Here is a 22,961-nt window from a genome sequence, read left to right as displayed (position 1 = left end):
CGAGGTGGCGCCGAGGGGGGTTTGGAGGTGAGGAGAGTGCGCGTGCGTGGTTGCGATCATGCGGGCTAACTGGTCAGGCAATTGCATCATGACAGCTTGAAGATCATCCAGTCTTTTCTCGATCCTTTCCACCCGTTCTTCCACGGTCTGGTTGTTGGAGTGCAGCTCTGTTACCAAGTCATACATTGTCGACTGCGTCTGTAACAGAGAATGTGATACGGGACCATTATGCACCGCAAAGAACTTGGAGCGATCATAAACGAGGTCCAAGGAGAAAAAAAAATGTCCTATATCTTCTCTACAACTTATGAACAGGTAATGCAACAAACCTTCCAGACTGAGTATACATCGATTGTCTATATTTTGGTTCGATGAAACAATTAGCTTTTTAGCTTTTTTTTACTTCTATTCTAAGATGCTTTCCTTAACGAGTTGTATTTGACCTATGGCACAATGCCGAGATAAAATAAAGGAGACACAGAGCGGTCTTTGCTACTACAACAGTCACGTCACATTTCATCACATGCGCACAGCACAACAACACAAGCTGTGCCGGAAAAGTGCAGCCACTGCCACAAGTAGACGAAGGACCTGAAGACAAGATAACTCGGATGAGTTTGAAGCTAGTCGCCTATGAAGCACGTCTTTGTGTAGAATCAAAAAACAGAAATGTGAAGTGGACCGTTAATGAGTATACCTGAATATGCATACGTATGCAACGTATCGATTGTGAAAACAGAAACTATGCAATTTCATAACTGAGTTGAGCCATATATGGCCATTTTGAAACCATAATATACAAGATACTCTTGTCTGAGCGCCCTCAAATGTTCAACCCCTTCAAAGGCCCATAGGAGAGCTGTTCAGATGAGTATTGATCGTGGAAAGCATGACATCGAAATTGAAAACACTGTGAGTAGTTCTTCACTATAAGATATCCAGCGAAAGCAAAGCTCGATGAGAGCAAAGCTGAAACAGAAAGCAGCAAGCAGATCATCGAGATATGGAACCAATCTGTACTTTAGGAGTGCCTGGCAGACGTAACTGTGATATGTGCCAAGATTATATACTCGCTTCCCGTCTGATTCAGGGCTATCTGGGCGCCTATGGAAGCTAGCTCAACCCAATCGAGAATATGGTCGAGCTATCTTGCGTTTAAGCTACACGAAGTGCATTTTTGACATCATGATACTGTTTCAATTTATTTCATTGTAGATCCGTGAAATTGACAGCCTTCTGTTGAAACGATAAGAGTTTCGAAACTTTGCAAGTAAGTGTTCCCAGCGGATTTGGAAGCTCCAGCACCAGCGTGACGACACGCCCTAGCAGTCAGACGAGGAGCTACAGGCTAGGGGAGCATCAACGCGCAGAAGCAGCAGCGGAGGCTGGACGGTGTACGAGTGGACGGACGCACAGAGAATATTGAAGAGCCCATTATGCAATTTGTCCAGAGGCTACTTTGGTAACGCTGAGTTTTCAATTGAAATATTCAATTCCACGACAAGGTGGTATCCCCGATCACTAAAATTTTGAGTTCACCCAAGCTTTCACATTGGTTTTGTGTTGTAAGACTCTAATGTGGATTACATTAGTTTTTTTTTCCAAGTTACAGATAGGAACCCATTTATCATAACTATTATAATGCAGCTTGGGCCATATTTGCCTTTGTATCAGTAATTTCCTTTGATTGACTGAAATTGTAGGGAGACAATACACGTGGGTCATAGAAAGCTACTACTGGTTAATGTACGAAATATATTTGTCTGCTACAAATTGAATTCAAGTCTTGATCATATGAGACGGTAGTCGTTTTCTTGTGAAAGCTCGCGTGAGTTCAGATTCTGCGTGATTTGGAATAGCTTCCACCGCCATTTTGTGGAAGGTGTGGGTTGAGGTGGAAGGATAAAAGCAAAGGGGCTATTCAACGTCTCACAGGAAAATAAACAAGTATAGAAACTGAAGCAAACACAACGAGCGTTTTCCACTCCACACCCATGCAAGCACACCTGAAAGAACTCTATATGAGGCACGGTAATGAAGGCCGTCATTTGATTTTCATCTGAGTCGAACGGGTTCTGCAAACAACCGAGAAGATGAGAGAAATAACAAAATAAGGGGAAAAATTTGTCAGAGGCGTGAAAGTTGTTAGGCTCAACAATGTTTGATACGTGCATCAAAGGCCGCATTTTCACCAGACTTGCAAAGACGGTTAGGATATATACAGACATAATCTGAATAAATTTAGTTTCCATAAATGGTGGACTGTTTCCGTTAAGTTTTCACTTTGTACTCAAACCGGGGAATGGATAGCCTAAGGTGGACGATTGCATGTCTGTTGAAAACACAACGACAGACTTTATTGCGAAAAAAGCCGACGACTGTGCATTGAAAAAGATCAAATGACGCCTCTATTTCATTGCCACTACTGTGCAAAAAGGTAGACATAAAGATAGACATAAATCAGGACGTGGTGCAAAGGTTTGTTCAAACTAGCAAATATAGCGATAGCTGAATGAATAATGCATAGTGAAATGTTCAATACATGCACTATTTGTTTAGATATAAAAGTGTTCAATGTTCCCATATTGATGATGAATACCAATTATTCATGTTAGACAAATCACAGTCGTACATCCTTGCCCATTCGAAAGGCCATTAACAAATACAAGCCTCCAACTTAGGAAGTGAGTGTAATACCCAATGTATTGAAGTGTGTCTTACCTTTGCAAGATCCACGAGCGTGTTGGCTTGGTCCGACAATTTTCTTTTCTCCATTTTTACTCTTCGGAGCCTGCAACAGAGAAACACACCATTGTTGACCAAAAGGTACATGTTTGAGCAGTTGTCATCACTTCTGTGATGGTTGCGTAGATTATATGGTCATTTCTTCACTTGCCAACGTCAGTGGGGGTGGATTGCAGTAGGCTGGATGGAAGGATGTTGGGAGAAAATAGTGGATGATGTGGGGGTGGTTAGTACAATGTGCCTGCGCATAACTACTGTATGCCGTACATACAGAATAATTTCCGTCGTATGGCATGCATGAGAGAGAACGAAGAAGCATGCAGAAATAAGATCTTAAATTAAGAGATTTGCAAACATAACGTTTACGCAATACGTCTGTGGTCCCCAAAGTCTAAGATGGAAAGTGTTAGTGTTGGTTGTTCTAGGGGCTTAGTTGTAGAATGAGCGATGTTCAGCTCACTTCTTCCCTCCCTTCCTTTCTTCACTCCTATCCATTGTATCCCCCCGCCTACCTAGATGTAATTTTCTGACCAGCAAATAGTATGTCATAAACATTACAGTGAAGAAAAGGCAGCGAAAAACGTCGAATAATAAGCGCCGGGTCCACATCCTACCGTTGCAACCTTTCGTGGTCAGCATTCAAAACAGAAGTGAAGATTAGTGTTGATGGAATGGCATGGAGATGACAGAATAGAGGACAGGAAAGAGAACAGCGCAAGACAGAATAATGGTAATTAAGCTTTCCCCGGTAGGGAAACATATTGTTTTTGCTGGTGTGTCCTTTTTATTTCTTCTTCTTCCACCTGTAGCCAATCAGAGCTTAGGCTGAATATTAGCTGTTACTGTAAATATGAGCATTTCTCTTTACTCGCACACAATACTCTACGGCGAGCCTAATTGTAAAGTAGAACCCTCTTAATGAATTGGTCCAAAACACAAATCTCAATAAACAATAAGCAATAAATACATGTACTTCTTTTTTGATCACACAAAATGCTACAGAGCGAGCCTAATATTGTGTGCGAGTAGCTTGACAAAGGCTACGGGGAGAACATTCGGAATTTTTGCGAAAATATTGCCTTTCTGGTATTGTCTAATATTGTCTTGTCTCGTCTATAGCTAAGGACCTTCTGATGTACGCGACAGTATCAGAAGGACAGCTTCTGATTGCAAAATACTATTTGACATCCACATATACATACAGGCATGCAACAATCATCATCATCATTAACAAACATTGGTAAACAATAAAACAACATTATGATGAGATCATCAACATCTTTCGGTATGGTAAGCCTCCATTTTGGCTACAATGTGTTTTATAATTAAAGTACCATCTCAGCAGTGGAATTATGGCAAATGTTCTTAGATTTATACATAGAAAAGAATATAATCCTATTCATAAAGCCACGTCTGCCTTATTCTTTTTGTGTGTGCCGGTGAGTAGTGATAATTACCTGTATTCTTTAGTGCCAAGTTGCTGGTGCACATGTCTACAATGCAACTAACGCATATCTATAACGTGGACTCCAGGAAGACTAGTGTATTTCACCAATGGAGATCTAAATAAACCAAACCAAACCAAACCTTGAACTGTCTCACTTAAGGCCTCAGCGGCTCACATGTACGCCAATTGTAATTCCGAATAGCGCCTTCCTTTGTAAGCCATTACAAGCAATTTACTGCAAACCAGTAGAAAATAACCGTATCTGTAGTTACGACGAGATACAGCGACGCCCATTACTTTTGCGTGGGTGGACCCGCGTTCCTCACGATGCTCTTAACACTACCGAAACGACTAAGATTTTATTACAGGCGCGGAATCCATCCATTTTCTGTTCTAATTGCGGATGCACGATTACTGCAATGGGAAATCATGGTTGTTCGGCATTTGTGCTCTTTTAACACAAGAGACAGTTACGGCTCTCTGGGGGTTTGTTGAGATGCTGAATTGAAAGAAAAGACTATATAATAAATGTGTTAAATCAACAGGATCACACCATGCAGCCAAGTTCTTATCATAGCTTTGGGATACCATCGTACAAAATTGGATGTTGATTGTACACGCGTTAGATGTTGAGAATGTCTAAAGCTGAACGATTGAAGACATGAAGGTGCCAGTAACGAAGTGATCATGCCGGAACAAGTTTCAAATGGCAAATTCACCATGAAATTATTCGGATGAAAGGTTTGAGCACTTAATGGTATTTTTACCACGTCATTGTCGTGGAAATGCAAGCTGTAAATGTGCATACTTGGGTAATGGTGTATTTTGATGAGCTGTCGAGGTATTTTTGTCGCGAAATTTGCTGTCTATCTATAGGATGTATGTATATGTCAATCAACTTGACTCAACTTTCTTTTATGTGCATTCATATTCTAAGCCTTTGCAGCATAGTCAGTATTGCCTTACAACTTGTTTTTTTAGTAGGGCTGTGGTATGACTACGGCGAGGAGAATCTGCCTGTCCATATCTTCCATCACGGCATTGCAAAATACATCGGTATCTGCTGATTATAAGGATCTCAGCCATGGCCTTCTTGCAATTACAATGAAGACTTCTGACTGTGTGCTCTTATGAGAAAATGCATAATGCTGTATAATTTGGCGGATAGCCAAATGCATCACTGGCACAGCAAGATGGGGATGCCGCACAGATAAGCCTACAAACTGCGTTTATGATATGTAGGATATTCTTTAGCGTATATTACTCCCTTAACGTTATCTGGGTGTCTTTCACAAGTGTCATACAATACATAATCATTGCCTTATAATGGTGAGGAAAACAATAGAGAAGTCAGGCTCTTCAAACAATGCATTCTATTGGTATGATACAATGCAAAACCAGAAGCAAGAGTAGGCTACTCACTGGTGGATGGCTTGAAGGAACTTTCTTTGATGTGTTCTTATTTTGGCATGATTTCTATCCAGTTTTCTGTACTTGTAAATAAGCCACGTTTCTCGAAGCACGTTCGCTGCCGCGTTTTTTATCTGCAAGAAAACAGACATATAAGTGACAACAAAAATAAGACACGTTTAGCTGCTGGAGGAGTTCCACAGCTAGCAGAGTAGTTTACAGGCCAATCAGAACTGGACAGACAACCCAAAGGTCTGCCAAGAACCATTTGGCCACCTCAAAGAAAATTGTATGCTTTGACTGCATAGACTGAAAGTGTTTTGCTTCCGGTTGAAGCAATGCCAACAAATATTTTAATAATGATTTTATCTATTCGCAGTTCAGCTTTCTTTCTGGCCGTTGGCAGCCAGAGAGTAAGCTTTGGCATGTTTTTAACACTAACATACATGTACATTGCATGATCATTGTATACATACGTTGACACACATTTTTATGAATCAAGAACACACCAAAAATCTAAGCATAGCTAATTTCTTATTAACATGTTTAACCAGGTCTTTAATTCCAGGGTTATTGATAATGTCCAGAAAGAAGACAAAAGATTGATTTTCTTGATACTTTGTCGATACAGGTCGACCATAATCAATAGTGTGTTCGTTAGCCAGCATGTATTATATATTTATTATAAGATTGCATCTTTTCTCCAATAAACACGTAGTGCAATGTTAAATGGGACTGGTTTTGAATACTTTGTCTACGAGCTTAGTCCAGCGGAAAATCTAGGTACCAGTTCTACATAAAACATAGGCAGCAGTAAACCGGCTGACAGTTCTTAAATCTGTTTTCATTGGCCCTGTATAATGGCATTGCGAACATAAATGATTGGCATTTGTAGGACAACAAATACCACCAGATCGTAGCTATTTCAAGGAGAGTATTAATTAGGACCATGATGAATTTTATTTATAGTACAGTCAAACCTGCCCAAGACGACCACCCGGGGGACCGGGCAAAAACGGTCGATTTGGACAGGTGGTCGCTGAGAAGAGTATCGACTCAAAACATGCCCGATGCAAAGTATAAATGGTTTCTGTTGTGTTAAATGGCAAATAGCAAGCACACTGCACGTGCGCAAAGAAGCGTTTTAAAGCTCAATATTTGTACACTAACGTTTTAGACAGTAAGGGAACTTTGATGCTGTCATTTACCATACAAGCCTTTATGCGTCGTGTTCTTGATCGCCGTATCTGAAATAACTACTGTGCACCTTTCGAATTCGATGCCCGGTACGTCCCGATAGCGTACTTACCCACGGGTGAATGTACAGTTCAGTTGGACACAAGCACTCACACAGATCTTTCTTAAAAAGGTATGAGCTACACATATTTTCTTAAAAAAGTATGAGGCTATAAACGTTTCAGCATTCGTTCACTTTATAATGATATAGATTTTTTTTTAAACTTTTGTAACAACTAAATTCGGATTTTCTTACAACGAAATTTCCTCCCATATGGTCCCATATTACAGTAGACATTGACCCACCCATTGACCGCCGCCATATTTATCTATTCTAAACATAACATCGTAAAGGCAGTCAAAGTCCGACGCAAACTGGCCGATTTTCGGCAAAGAATCGTGCTAGTTATCTTTAAAAATTCGATGAAAACCTCAATTTTGAAAATGATGCGGTCGTTATGGGTCCCAATTTGGGCCGGTCGCGGTCGCGTTGGCCAGGTGGTCGTTGAGAAAAGGTTACTTAATGCTTACGTCAATGGCAAAAAAAATCGGGACCGAGAAAAAGCGGTCGAATTGGCCAGGTGGTCGCTGAGAAGAGGTGGTCGCTCGGGCAGGTTTGACTGTAAATGCTATATTTAGGGGGGGCAATCTTCATTATATTACTGCAACTGAATGTTTACTTAGGATCATCGATAGTCGTAGAAGGCAGCGGGTTCCATGCTAATTAGTGACTATGAAGTGTTGAATGATGCAGAGATGGGAAGAATGTGTCAGCTGTTCGTGGACCACTCATATGATGTAGAAATAGAATTTCATCACCGCTGCAGTGCTGCTGCCAATTCATTCTCATGATCTGTCACGTTTTAGCTGCCTTATTATATTGACCACCTTTTTTAATTTGCATGATTTGATTATGAAATGTTCTATCTAAAACTTATATTTTATGTTAGTTAACGAGACGGGTGTATCATTCAATTATGTTAATACTGTATCTTATTTCTGACTGTTACTCTCCCCACGCAGATTGAATGTTTTTGTCTCAAACGGATAAGCACTGTCTCTGAGTCGGCTTGGTTTTAATGGACATAGGACATCTGTAACAACAGCTAGCAACAGCTTTTAATAGATACCGCCGTCTGAATACACATAGATACAATGTGTACTCAGTTGGGCATATCTCAATGCCGAGCACGTTTTTCAGATTTGTTTTACCAACTGTACATACAACGTAGACTCGGCACTGCGGAAACAACTAGCTTTGTGTTTGTTATTTGAGTATTTGGCAGCCGCTAGTATGTCGCCGTCGACAGGATAAGAATGCTGAAGAGGCTGACGTTTGACCGCTGCGCACTCACTGCGACCTAAATATGATATTTGTAACCTTCGTTTTCACACTGGGTATATCATACAGAACGTAGAAGTGCGACTGAGATGCCAAGAAAACACACAAAGTTGAGTGATCTGAGAGCGCCGTCCAAGTGGAAAAGGGACATAAGGCACCCCTCGAAAACCTCATCAGATGGACAGCTGCAAGACCAAACGTCACATGGCAAGACCATAATGTACTGGAACACTAAATTGAATATGAACCGCACTTACCCTTTTTGTTAACTGTGTGTCCATCATGAAATTGTGAACGTGTTTTTCGGCGCGGGTGAGCTCCAGCTTCCGCGCTATGACAGCTACCACTAAAGCTGTACAACCGGCTCCCTGTGAAGTTGTAGGGAACACAGGAACAGACGTAGAAATCAGACTAAGGACGTGGGAAGGCCATGGTACGAGGAAGGGGCGTGCATGGATTGAATGAAGGAAAGTGGGCGCTAGGAGTTGGGCTTTTGAGTTCTGTTGATATGTAAGTCAGATAAATACGTCTAACGCTGGATAGTCAGTGCAGAGGTTTAGCAAGGCAGCAGAATGGAGATTCGGTTGCATAGATGATGAACTCTTGGTGATTGGGAGGGGGGCAATGAAGATTGGTCATTGCGACAGCAAACATTCGGTGATGGGATTAGCAATGATCTATACACAGTACATGCATGCAATTCATGACATTGCAACATATGATGCGGACGTGTGGTTGGGACGAGGACCTTTCATGTGGACGCGGGGTCGCGAGAGAGATTTTGGTTTTTCCTTCCCGTTTCTGTTTTCCTGATTGACAGTAAATTTTGCGTAAAGAGTATGATAAAAAAAATGATGTATTTCGGAAACGAATAAAAGGACATTCTGTTCCTATTTTGGTTACACAACCGGTTACAATTAATGAGGATGCTAAGAGAGTATGCACATGGGTCGGAATGCTGATGAAAATGAATTAGTTGTGATATCTATTGATTTTTTTTAGAAATGCAAGTGATGTTTGTGACGTTGTTAGATCGGTGCGAATGTTTGATGAGATCTAGGCGAGATATGCGAAATAAAAAAAAAAGAGATTTGGCAACCATATTGCTAACAAACATTCTTTTCTTACGCTTTATAACTGTTGATCGAATTTTTCAGACTTCGATCCGAAGTATTGTATGAACTGTGTTAGCTGTTACAATGATGATTGAAGCTTTTTGCGTATTAGTATCGTAGGGATTAGATGAAGATGAGCATGTAGAGAAAAGAATGGATCACCTTTTTTTCCATGAATGCTGAAGCTTTCTGCTTTTGGTAGATGCAAACATACAGTGGCATGCCAGCCTTGAGTAATGAATAAGCAGTCTTAATTTCTGTCATGCATCGACAATTTGTCTTGATGATATCTTGTCAATACTACCGGGCTCAAACATGGGGCACCAACAGGGTTTTGTTAATATGATCGGGTCTCTCTTATATAGAGCTTAATCCACCAGCGAAGGTGACGTAAGCTGACATCCATTTGCGAAATGACGTAAAATTTTTCCATCTGTGACGGCAGAGAGTCGGGAACTAGCGTTCTGGGCAGACAGAGGTGCTGAGTAATATAGGCGCTTGGGTCCTAATGCACCGAACCAATTTACTGTGGGTGCATTAGTGTCGACTCGGCGGGGTGATGTACTTGTGTTCTCACGCGGTGCGGGTCAGCAGGCGCGCCGGGCACGTACGCGGCCCGACCCGGATGGCCTCTCACGACCACGCGCGCCATCAGTGAGACGCCACCGTCTATTTTCATTTGCATCCGCGGAGGGAATCGTTGCTAACCTAATGGTTGGGGGAGATCGGGCTGGCTAGTTTATCCAAAGATGGTGGCATCGATCACATCAAGATACGAGCAAAAACTGTTCATTTGGCTTTAGGAAAGTGATGAGTCCGTGTATGAAAAAAATCTAGAATCTTTGGTTTTGATACTAGATATGCAGATATGAAATCGATCGGCCTTGTCTTTGATCAATCGTTTTGACGTAGGAAGAAATGATGAACCACTTGCTATGGTGATGGGCTGAATAGTTATCAGACACTACATCTGTTATCTACCTAGATTAGAATTCATCCACGCGAGTCGATGAACAGATTCCAGTGATATTTGACTATTTCAAGAGAGGTTTTAGATGCACTGTCATTGAACTTAATGAAAAAGGCGTATTCTTTTCTGAAGCCCATATCTTACAAAACAGGACATGGTTTTTCAGACTTTGAAAGAATCTGTCGGATGTTCCGCATCACGAGGATCCAGCACACGTATATCAACCCGGAACCAAGTTCACAAAATTGCCGAAAAATAGCATTTTTAAAACACATTTTATGAAGCCTAAACGTACATGAATGTTTGCCATTTTGCATCGATAACGGTATCTAAAGGAAATACTCATTGCCATATATTTCAATGCATCCTCTGCCAAGCCGAACGCCTGCCGACACACTGCGCGGGCTTTATCAGTGCACTTAATAGACACGTGTCCAAAAGGGTTTCATCGGTATTTGTTTTTAGGGTAAGATCGCGTGAAAACCCTGGAAGGGAGAGACGGACTGATATTTGGCCGTTCACCGGTCACCAATCTGAATCCGACTTCTCATTTGTTTTCCGGAGTGCGCCGAAGTGCAGCACGAATTGATCGGGAGTCGTTCTGCCGCGTCGACCTCTGATTAAAGAGGCGATTGAAGTGGACGTTTCTTTATTACGGACTGTGAGTGTCCATAGGGAAGTCGGTTTGTTGGGCGGGGTCGGTCGTCCCCTGTCGGTGCAATACGTAAATGAGAAGCATGCGGCCATGATGATGATGATGATAGTGCGCCGGCTTCGGGGCCAGTGCAAGCTGGGGTAGTGAAAGAAGGCCAGACATCGGGAAACTTCGAATTTGTCTTTTAACAAAACATTTTTTAACAAAGCAAATAAAAAAAATCAACTATGCACACAAAATATTTTTTGTTAATGAATCAAATAAAAAAAGATTTACTTTTTTTGAGATAGATATTAGCATAAATTTGCATGAATTTCCCGAAGTCAGGCCACACGAGGAGGTGCAGCGTAGAAAAATTAAGGTCATTGATTATTGGTGAACTACAAGACATGTGTCAATAGAAATTGGTGCGATTATTTCCACACTGTAGTTACTGGTGATCGTTAATTAAGGGTACAAAACCATGTACATGTACATGTACATACAGTGTGACGTTTTGTGATACAATAAATCCACCACGGATACAAATTACACGGCATAAAACAAACACATTACGACAATTAGTGTTCTTATGCGAAAGGCGAAAAGTAATAAATTCTCTGAAGACACCGTAATCAATTTGGCAAAACGTATGTGCAAGTTTGGACCGAAACAGTGCTCTTTCATCTATTACATTGATGGTAAAATGGTAAATGAAACTCTGGTCACGTGTATGAAGTGACTAACAAAACAATAATAAATATACAGTGTCTAGAGACCAAGCATGAATATATATTCATATACATATAAACATTTATATAGATATATGTATACAGTGATGTCGAGAACAAAACACGATACTTCGCCAAACGAGAAACACATGCACAGACGCATCAAAACGCAATTTTACGTCGAAACAACAATTTTTTCATCACACAATATGCACCGTTTATAATATAAAACGTAATGAAATACCATAATCCCTGCTATTAGAGCGATGCCACGCCCACAGTAGGTGTTGGGTACCATGTCCCCGTACCCCACGGCCAGAAAGGTAATCGCTACCCACCACATGGAGTTTAAGAAGTTAAAGATACCACCGTTGTCATGATACCTGTATGCATACATTGCATAGCATAAGTGTGAGAAAATAGAACGGAATAAAATACCATAATGCCTGTAATAAGAGCGATGCCACGCCCACAGTAGGTGTTGGGTACCATGTCCCCGTACCCCACGGTTAGGAAGGTAATCGCTACCAGCCACATGGCGTTCAAGAAGTTACTATTCAAATCACTCTGATCATGATACCTGGAAAACAAATTTCTGTTAGTCGATTTGCTCCGATGTTGCCGAAAACAAGCTAAGTTGTTGGGGCCATTTCATGGCCACTGCATCGGTGTATGCATGCTGTATGTACAGAGGTTTTGAGGATGCTTCTGCCAGCAAAAGTATGGCCAGTGACAATATTTCGGGTTTGCCATGAATTTAGATTTTCAAGAAAGAAAGAATAAAATGTTCACGACCAAAGAAGCTTGTTCTTGATTTATGATCGGTACACGCATGTCTTTTAGTTTCATTTCCCCCGATGTTACAGCGATCCATTGCCAGCTACGTGAGGTTGATCAATCCGTCATTTGATCTATTGATTTATCGACAAATCTTCCCTGCTCAGATTATTCCATTAGAATGCAGCTTACCCTCAAAAGTATTCATTGGTGATTTCCTGGTATCTTCAAACATTCGAAGACGTAATCCCCAGGTCATCTATCTAACAGCATCTCAATAATGCAGCATGTGTGAAAGCAGAGCACCGTACAGTTCCATCTGCACCAACCAGATTGCTTTCGCGATCATGGAGGCTCTGGAAAGGGCAGATGTTGTGCCTTTCAAGGCGAAGAATATAACTCAGCTTTAAAATTAATTGCAAATCTCCTTCTTTATAAAATATTCGTTAGCATGGAAAGTTGGCATAATGGATAGGTCTTGTGAAGTACGTTTCGATAGTCAAACAAAGGTTCGAGAGGTAAGGATGCTCAAATTAGGCGCTCGGTATGGTTTATTTAGTTATCTTAAGGTTTTGCTGTCAATTTTGTTCACTTTTTCTTTCGTGCACTTGCATCTTAAAATCGCATAGATCATAGCTCCCTTGCAATTACGCCAGTTGTCACTGAAACTACCACAAAATCCAGATCACCAGCTTCAATGCATCATCTCATATACGAGGTTACTATGTCTAGTTATATTGAAGCCCTAAAATCGATCGATTCAAATAATCTGTATTACACAGTGATGAATTAGATGCTCCATAGCATTTCAACTTGATTATGTTTTCTGTTTTTTTTTTCAAGAACAATGCTGTATGTGGATTTTTTTTTACGATCTTGAAGAAATCATCCATCGTACCACGCACGGCAATCATGCCATCAAAATCTTGTCAGGTGATGATGTGGGGGATTCTCGAATGTTGGCACCAGTTAAAGATAGTTAGATATATCTATATCTGAGCCCAGTTTTCCATTGATGTTCTTTTTGTAAATTCTGAGTTTTTTTAATTCTAAAAGCATGGCGATTCCTCACTCGTTAAAAGATCTACTAAGACGTTGGCTATGGCGTTCATTTCCAGTTGCTTAGCAATACATTAGCAAGTTGGCTACGTGGCTAGGATACAGAATGTCTCCAAATAGAACATAACGATTTGGTTACGACAGGGATCCTGGCTTCAACAAACTAGTACGGGTGTGTTGATGTTTTCTAATCTCTGATCCTTTGCTGACAACGGAAGCAACCTCTTCCGTGTCTGTGAAACCTAATCGTAGACTAAGTCCTGACCAAACAGAACGGTTTTCAGCACTAAACAGTCTATAATGTGCCTGACTGTTGCGACGTAGGTTCGTGCATTTAAAACGAAATTGGGCTTCGTTAGGCAAGCAGTACCTGGAATATGTACGTTCGTGCTTAGAAATCGATTGGAACCCATTAGCACATCCTGGATGCAGTGGATATTGGAGAAATGGGGTCAGTGGAATTAAGATAGCTGAGACGAATGGTTCTGGTCGCACCGATGTATGCTGTCCATACTACTCTCATAGTCTGGGAGTGTGGCCAAAGCTGTTCTCAAAAGTTAATGCCCCTTTTTATGGAGGTAGCAAATTCCTCACACATCCCTGGTTAATGGTCAAAATGATGCACAAGTGAGGTTTGTAGAATGAACTAAATCCATTCTTGCCATTTCACCAACGTCGCCAATTGGGCTAATTTGCCATTTTAGGACTCGATAAACTATGTTGACAGCATATCAATCAAATTAGTCATCTCAGGCGTGCCTACAAGAAGAAACACTTGAAGAAAGGGTTAAGATATAGGTTACACCAACTCCCTATTTCGCGAGTTTAGACTCTAAATGAGCGTACATGTCTTAATAGATGCCCTGTACTTGTTATTAAGACTAGATGGAGGAGTACAACTGCATCACGATACGTTTAGTTTGCGAAGTACAAAAGAGAATTTGTTTCCCCCCCCCCCAACCAGAACGTGGTCACAAATTGCCTGATATCACTTTTTGTTCCATTATTCGATAAATAAACAGAAGATGAATGTGCTGCGATTTAGAGATGGTGTGAGAGACTTTAATGCTTCAAAGCGTATTAAGAAGGGTGATGAATATGATGTTACAGCTTCGGAAAAATGCATCTGTGAATCAACTCCTTATTAAAAGAAGAAATTGGAATGGCTCGCTGTCGCCACTTCATCAAGTTCACCAAATGCGCAAAAAATTCTAAATGCCCTTAACTATACCGCTCTAATAACCATCGGAAAGCAATAGATTACGATATGCTAAGATTGTCTTCTAAGACCCGATGGAGTCTTATTCATTTTTCTAGCATGTTGCGGTTGACATCGGAGTTTAAGAAGAAAAAATGGCTGCAAAAAGAGCAAATCTATTGGGTTCGAAGACTGCTTCGATCTGCATGCTTTACCCTTTGGGGGGCTGCTTGGCCCAAACACCAGCCAATTATTATATCCCTCCCTGCAATCTCAGAGTCCCATGCAATTATTCTTAAGCTTATATAATAGATACGATTGATAAATGCTGCTTCTGTATCTATGTCAATTTCACGGTCTACCTGGCAGAACGCGCAGCGGGTGCCCCACACTGGGATTGCCGCGAATTCTCATCATTTACATTTATGAGGAAGTCTTGTAGCAGTAAATCAGGGCGGGCGTGTACTTTAATTGGAAATATCATTTTCCGCTCAAAAACTTTAGACGATAATCGCACTGTGAACTTTCTTTTCTTCTGAGATTGTTCGATCTGACGTCTGTGGATACCGGAAGTTTGTTCTTTGTTTGATGAACACTGTTCATTGTTGCATCTATGCAATCTTATGTAAGATTTGAAGTATTCCAGAGTATAGAATGGCTAAAATTGCTAAAATCAATTTGTTCCCAACATAATTTCATTTACATCGTATCAAATGCGTGAAAACAAATTTATGGAGCCCCTAATACTCCGTCATAATTATCTCTGTGCACTTAACGCTGATTCGATGTGTATAGCACTCCCGTAGAATTTAAGAGGCCGGTAAAAATGTGCCTTGTACTGATGGTGCTGCGAGCCGAGAGCAATATCTTTGACGAGGTTTGAAGCATGTTTGAAGCATTTATCGTTTGATAATGAAAATATAGGGATAAATATCTCTAATTTTGTTATATTCACATGTCTAGCGCGGTCGTGTGACGTAACTGCAATGTTTTTGGCTCAGAACCTGACTGACTTCGAATCCTGTCATGGTACCCTTCCTTGCACCTTACACGATTTCCCTCACTCCAGTTTGGTGTAAAAAAATGTACCTGACTTTGGCAGGAGAAGTAAAAGGCAGTGGAAGGAGAGGGATGGTCTCCGTCGTCTGCTACCGTTCCAGAGACACAGTGGATAAGAAGCCACTGCCTCTACGATTACAGCACATGAGCAATGGGACAAACAACAGGTACTTGGGCGAGTTATTTGGAAAGTGAGATGACAGTCTTTCATATTTCTTTCGTTTGCATCAAATATACAACAGCGAATCTTACGTTTCTTTCAGTAATGATATTTCACTTAGATTCCATGGGTTTAAATGTTATAAGATATGGTAGGAGTCAGGGGTTAACCAATAAAGATACGCGTCCATGCTTGCTGATGAGTGATAAACCGTCTGTAGGAGACATTATACAGCAAGTCGTATATCCACGGGTAATCTTTAGATTGGAGGCCGTGATGATCATCAAGCGATTTCAGGGCGTGTTACACCGTGATCCAACCTCCACATCCATGAACAGCCCTCGTCATGCCCGTATCTATGGCGGCGCATTACCTTCCTACCTGCAAAGCTGGTGCATTTTCGATAAGGAATATTCCAAAAAGGTAGATGAAATGATATTCCCCATTCAATTTTTACCGCTCCCTCGAGGCTCATGACTGCCATGAAGTCGGAATTGCTCCCTGTCGGTATTGTGTGATCTTAATCACTGGTTAAGAACATGAAAGAATCGTATTTTCTTGTATTATTTCAAAGGCTCCACACGCCCACAGGGAGAATACAGCATAAAAGGCTCTGCCGTTTTAAAAGTAATAATTTTTTCTCACCCTGGTAGTTGATTATAGTAATATACCTTTAGGCCTATAGAATTTAGGCCTACAGTGAAACAGGTTGCATAGAATACAATAAAGACGTGTTCACGCGTCTGTGCAGAATCGTGAAAGACACCCACATGGATGATGCAGGCATATTCTTATCACGTTTTGCTGTCGTTAATAAGATTCAGAAGTACTGGATCACCAATAAAGGCCGTGCGAGAGAAAATGGTCGTTAACTAACGGCGCATTCTGCCGTGTGATTTTCAAACTTAAGCACTGCGTTTACAGCTAACTGTAACTACAATGATAGTGCTGAGCACTGTCTCCCGAAGTGACCATGTATTGCTTTTTAAGGGGGCCCTTCATAGAGGGGATATCGCGTTACAATCAAGGGCATCTGTATGCGTGTCCACACTTTGCGGGTGACACTGGGCTGTGACATGCTCCCACTGCAGAGTGTGCCTCATATGGTGCAGTACCCTTAGTATGTCCTGTTTCTTAGAAATGAAATCCAGACCAGTGCCCGTATCCCTTTGATATAGAGGAACATACCATGGCGTTACATACATCGTTTAACATACCTTTGTCTTTGCTAAAATCTATGCCAATACGTAATGGGCGAAGAAGCAAACATGGCTTCCAGTCTTCACCAACAGGTGCGATGTTGTCTCCCTGTACTTCATACATGTCGTACAACGTTACGTTGTCGTTTTCTCCATTTCTGTCAGCCACAGCCACAATTTCTCTTCAGTCTTTCGGATCGATAGTATCTATTTGCGACATAGCTAGTGGTCTACACGCCCAACTGTTTAAAAGATGTGCTGATGAAGTAAAAACTGCGTCAAGCGAGGATGTAATCTTTATTTCGCCGGATGAATGACGTCATGTTAAATACACCTAGGCGAACGGTTCTCATTTGCCTCGATGGGGGGGGGGGGGGGGGGGGGTAAAATTATGAGCAGCAGTATCAAAACAGATATACAGAAGGATGCCAGGCTTCATTTTATAAATAAACCGGACAGAGGGGCAAGAGATCTCTGCTGCTGTGTATTAATCATGAAGGATTGACGGGGCGCATTTCTGGCTATGCTCTGGCAGAATCATCAAAATGGACGGCAAACGCAGGCTTCGGGGGCAGACGGTAGATCGTTTCCAAAGAATGCCCTTCTATATGTGGATTTATCAGGGATGAGATGGGATTCATGGGAATATAAAAAGCCGTAAAGGGGGTTAGCAACTGGACGTTTACGACTGTAACTGAATTCAGCAAGGAAATGGGATGGGCGCCATCTGTGCGTGGCCAACATCAAATGTAGATCTTAAAAGTACGTGTACATTCACGAGCGCTGATCCCTGACTCCGCTTTACATGTGTTGTTAAAGTACTGTACTGAGCCATAGATTTCGGGTTTGTTAGGGCGGCCCGCTGCTGAGTTATATGTGCATGTACCATGCAAAGGGAGATATCGATATTTGATAAAGGCTCAAAAGACAGACGTAATGTATCGCTGTTACTGTTGCAGTGGTGGGTAGCTAAAGGATAAACAACAACCTTCATCCTCTAAGCTGCCCCGGGCTACTCTAGCTCTTAAAAGCAGGATCGGCCCTCTCCATGAATATTTAAAAAGCAGCAGACAAGCTTTCTTCCTTCCGAATCTGTCACAAACATCATCCGGGCTCTAGCGGGAAGATTATATACAGAAAATAAAGAACATACTATACACTTCAAAAAGGAATCTATGCATAATACATAATATAGATTCTGTTAGGGGAGATCTTTTATCACATTGATGTTACATGATGTTACATGCTATCACATAGTTGTTTATAAGATAAGCGATTTAAACATATCGGCTGAACATTTGTGTATTTCAATAATTGCGCAGATGACTTGCTTGCATTCAACAAGACATGAACTAAAATCTGCTACCTTATTCCTTGCGGCAATATATCACTTTCAAGATATAATTGAGAAAGTACATAAACAAATTTGAATTTGTGAATAAAAATGTAAAAGTCTTCAAACAAATAATAGAAGCATTGACTGGCATTTCGACATGCCAGGCAGCATCCATGTGAATGTCTCGTAAGCCTTAAACGTCAATCCAATTTGAACTTTGAGCTGTCCAATGGTTTTCTTCTCAACATCTATTCTGAAATTCACAACTTCGACACCCCCTCCCCCTTAGGGCGGATGGAAGATGAATTGCTTGTCAGGACGAACAGTTTGCTTCTCCAACTCCGCTAAGTTTGAACAGAAAAGGGTCGGGCAGGGAACAAAAGAACAATAAAACTGAAGATAGAGGATTGATTCTCTGCGATTAAACAGAACTATGTGATTTCCCCTGGTGTGGGAGAAAATCCCAATAACCACTGCTTTCCGTCAATGAGGCCCGTAGGAGTGCAGTAGGTTAATCCTATAGATATGAATACACAGTACTCATCTTTATCGGGGGATCTCTTCATCATCTCTTTGCCCGAAAACGTTTCTTATCTAGGTTACGGCTAAATTACAAACGACAGAGACGTGGGGACGGCATACATCCTTGATGCAATTCAAATAAATTCAAAGACATTCATCCCGATTTATGCTCCGTGCAGTCCCTCTACGATCCCTCGCAAACTTTCTATTATCGAAAGAGGCCGCTAAGATCGTTACAAATCACATGCTCCGCACCAACCCTCGCGCATTACTTCGGAAGAAATAAGACGGTCTCCGAAAGGTGCACGCATGAATCTGGCGTGGTGTTCGTGATGAATGGTGTGCAAACTCTTTCGGAAGTTCCCTCCCTTAATGCCGGTGGAAACTAATTCCGTACAAACAATACGATGCGACGGTAGATGGTAAGCAAATCGGATTGATGCTCATTTAGCTAATGGCAGGAGTGCTTAACAATGGCATTAAGGGGGGCGGGGGTATAAAATAGTAATTCATGAATTACATACCGTAACCCAATAGATTCAATAGTTACGTAGGCAACAAGTCTCATTATCTAAACTGATGTCAAATGTTTCAATGTGGGTTGACATGTTTTCCCTCGGTGCCCAATGCTTTTAAGAGTCGAATTATTTCTCATTAGTTGCCTTTCGTTCACAAAGCTAATCAAGGGCCCCTCAATGCTGTCACTTTAGAATATACATACATTACGTTTAACCTGACATCGCATTGCTAAAGTTTGTTATGCGGACCTTTCATATACTTTATATCAATTAGAGTGCAACAACGCTGATGAAACACAGGCCCTAGATGTTTGGACGTCTTTAGAAGTACAATAAACACAACTCCGACCCTTGTGAATAAGGAGTTGGAACACGTTTCTAATTTGTGCAAGAGAAATTCCGAATATGTCTGTGCGTGACAGCGTATTATAGCAAGGGATTTGGCCGGAGGCAGCTAAAGAGCTTTACTGGAAACACTCTCCAGTTCGTTGTGACAGACAACATGATGTATCATGGCTCTCATCTGCTTTACACGATAGAGCAAAATCAATCAACGTTCGGATCACAAAGGCGTGCACTTTCAAGGTCTGGGGGATCAAACGCGAGTAAAACGTAATGACTTCCCACCGACTTTTAATTTCAGGAGGAGAAACTTAAATTCCAAGACAAATGAAGAACTCCTGACAGCGGATTGAATTGTCTTTGTGGTTTATGTGGGAATAAGTACTTTGGAAAGGAAGGTATTGATCATCTTAAAGAGTACAAGGAGCTCTCAAGTAACCCGAAAGGCTGCATTACAAAGTTCTGTTTATGGACGTAGTCCGATGTATCTTGTTTGCATAATACATAGAAACTATCTATTATTTTTTGTTGTAAAAATTGCTGCACTTATTACATAATGTGACCTTTTTTTCGAAAGGGACAATTATCCGCTTGACATTTTACAAGTTCTCCCATCCACCCTATGTTATTAATCACAAGTTAGCAATAACCTCCACACAATATAACGGTTACAATATGGTATGAGCAGCGTATCTACGACTAAAAGTTTTTTACCGGAGATTGTGACACTTGATGCACACGTCAGAGTATGCCCAACATTAGTTCGCAATTGGCTGGAATTATGTCTAATCTGCGTTACTTTGTGAACAAGCTGCTTTGGCCTGAAGCATAATCAATGATGCCGTTTCGGTCATCTATTTTCGCAAGTAAACTTGGTGACTGTTGAAATGGGTTGCAGTATAATCACCATGTCTGCTGATGGGAGAGATGCAGTTTATCAAACCAGTAAACCTCAGCGACCTGCTTCAATGGTACAATGACTTGTTACATAACGTGACAGATGCATCTTGAGGAGAAGTCAAGGCAACGGCAGCGGTTTCATACTTCACCGCAGTCGCAGTAGCTTCAACAAGTGACACAAACGTGGAAGTAGAAGGCAGTGATTTGCTGCAAGGTCAATATGCACATTCTAACAATCTTGGCAGCAGTATTGTGGCGTGATTATATGACCAAACTGTGGGCGATTATTGGACGAGAGATAATTGGGTACTGAATGAGAGGAAACATCGCCTGTGGCATGATCCAAGGTAATGAACAGATTGATTTCACGACCAACATGTGAAATTACGTGCATGAAGGTTGGCCGTTATCGGTGGCCTGTGGACATCCAATTTCAACCCTCTACCACAATGAGCAGGCAGTAAAATGGTCATCATCATTATCATCGGCAAACTGTAATGACGAAATCTAATAATACGATGTACATCAACAAAAGATAATCTGAAATTCAATATAAGAAACGAGCCGGTTAGAGCTTACCTTTCACAGGCTGTCGTTGTCCATGCCGCTATTATCCACAGCGTGACAGTGAAAACCAGTAAGACCGTCCCTGGACATATTGTCATCAGCGTTTTTAGAACAAAGCGCGTATTGAAGTTTATTCTATTCAGGGCACCGATACTTCTGGACGAAGCATCTGTGAAGAGTTTACTGTGCAACAGCATGACTCTGGCGATAAGGTAGAGTCTCAAGAACATGGGTATGGAGAGGAGGATGTCGACGTCGGCTTCTTTCGTTGATACGGCGCCTGAGAAGGCCATGCGAGCGGTCCATGTGAACATCCAAACACCAGGAATAGGATGTATTGCACAGACTACGAGTTCCAGCGCAATGAAGAACACTCTTTCAAAAGTCATGGCTATCCTCCAGTCATCTGCGCCGTTGTCTACCATGAAAAGCTGCAAGACAGTAATAAGAGTAATAAGAGAACATCAGATAAAGATATGACGAATGTATGTATAAAACGTAAAAAAAGATTCGTATTTTCCCAGAACTATTGTGTGGGTATCCTCATTAGACAACGTTTGCTGTCAGATGTGCAAAAGTTAGGTGTGACAGGTCGTTCAGTGTAATATAACCAGCTGCTGCCCCTCCGCGTGTGTTACGCCGAAGGGTGGTTATACCGGCTATACACTCGGATGCAGATACGCGTTCTCAGTTGCCTTCTGTAGTGTATGAGCAGAACTGGTCAAAATATTTTATTCTCTGGTATTTGCTTTTGAAACAAAATGAAAGAGGGATGAAGTGTATTTTATGCACTATTGATATTGCATCTTCCTGTAGCATGATCTTTAATGTCATATATAAAAATAACATTTAAAACAGCTGATGTTAACAGTACAGCTGGTAATCATCAAGCCGGGAAGGAGCATCTATTGACGAAAGTATTTTTGGTGCTTGTCTGGCTTTTTGCACATTCATAAGTCGTTTTCAGGAACATGTACCATGTGGACTTTAACCACCTAGGCCGTGTAAAACTACCCAAGCACGTTCTGGTAACAATGAGAGCAGGTAATGTGTGTCAGCGGGGGAAAAGAAGCACCCATTCGTGGCCTCTTTCTCAGCATCTACAAGTCAGATCTTCGGGTCAATTTCACGGTAACCTAGTATTTCACGAGGTTTTCGATGACCTTGCATGACCGGCGCAGGCAGTTACGAACTCTCATCAACCATTAAATGTATCTTTGTCGTAAAGATGACTCTCCTACTGTCTAGAGAGGCGTTCTTTACAACCTGTGTGCAGCTTTAGGAGGGTGATCTATGATTAATCAAGGTTACGGGGCTCTATTGCGGTACATTTGTTTCTTGCAAAAAGCAATCACACAGTTTGGCTGGTTTCATAGCGGTGGAGCTGTGTCTATTGGTCAGCTGGGATGACTGGGAGATATCGCAACCTCAGACAATGTCATTCCAGTCGCATGTATTCTCTTTTGTCAATTGAGCCGAACCATGTACTATATGAAAACTGAAAAGACTAGGTACGATGGAAACCGAGTCGACGTCAACGTAATGCCTCCAGTCGAGCGTTGCGCCATTCTGTGACGCTACACGCGACGGCCGCAATGCTCGCTGATCAGACCGAAAACGTTGGAAAGGTGCAACTTTTTGTAGTACACGAAAGGCGGCAATGTGTCGATCTGTGTCTGAAAATATTGCCACGA

General features: G+C 41.5%; 1 protein-coding gene across 1 annotated transcript in view; it reads right to left on the bottom strand.

Moving 5' to 3' along the window:
- LOC118410354 (small conductance calcium-activated potassium channel protein 2-like) overlaps positions 1-22,961 on the bottom strand; it is a gene marked incomplete in the record, with an annotated part of 141,176 nt that overhangs the window by 3,548 nt on the left and 114,667 nt on the right. The window contains 7 exon segments of the mRNA XM_035812037.1: positions 24-198; positions 2,007-2,075; positions 2,722-2,791; positions 5,615-5,736; positions 8,438-8,548; positions 12,069-12,210; positions 21,280-21,698. Coding sequence (XP_035667930.1) covers positions 24-198; positions 2,007-2,075; positions 2,722-2,791; positions 5,615-5,736; positions 8,438-8,548; positions 12,069-12,210; positions 21,280-21,698 — 1,108 coding nt within the window.

Source organism: Branchiostoma floridae, chromosome 2 (genome assembly GCF_000003815.2).
Source record: "Branchiostoma floridae strain S238N-H82 chromosome 2, Bfl_VNyyK, whole genome shotgun sequence".
NCBI lineage: Eukaryota > Metazoa > Chordata > Leptocardii > Amphioxiformes > Branchiostomatidae > Branchiostoma > Branchiostoma floridae.
Note: the sequence above shows the minus strand (reverse complement) of the source record. Positions and strands in the feature narration are given on the sequence as shown.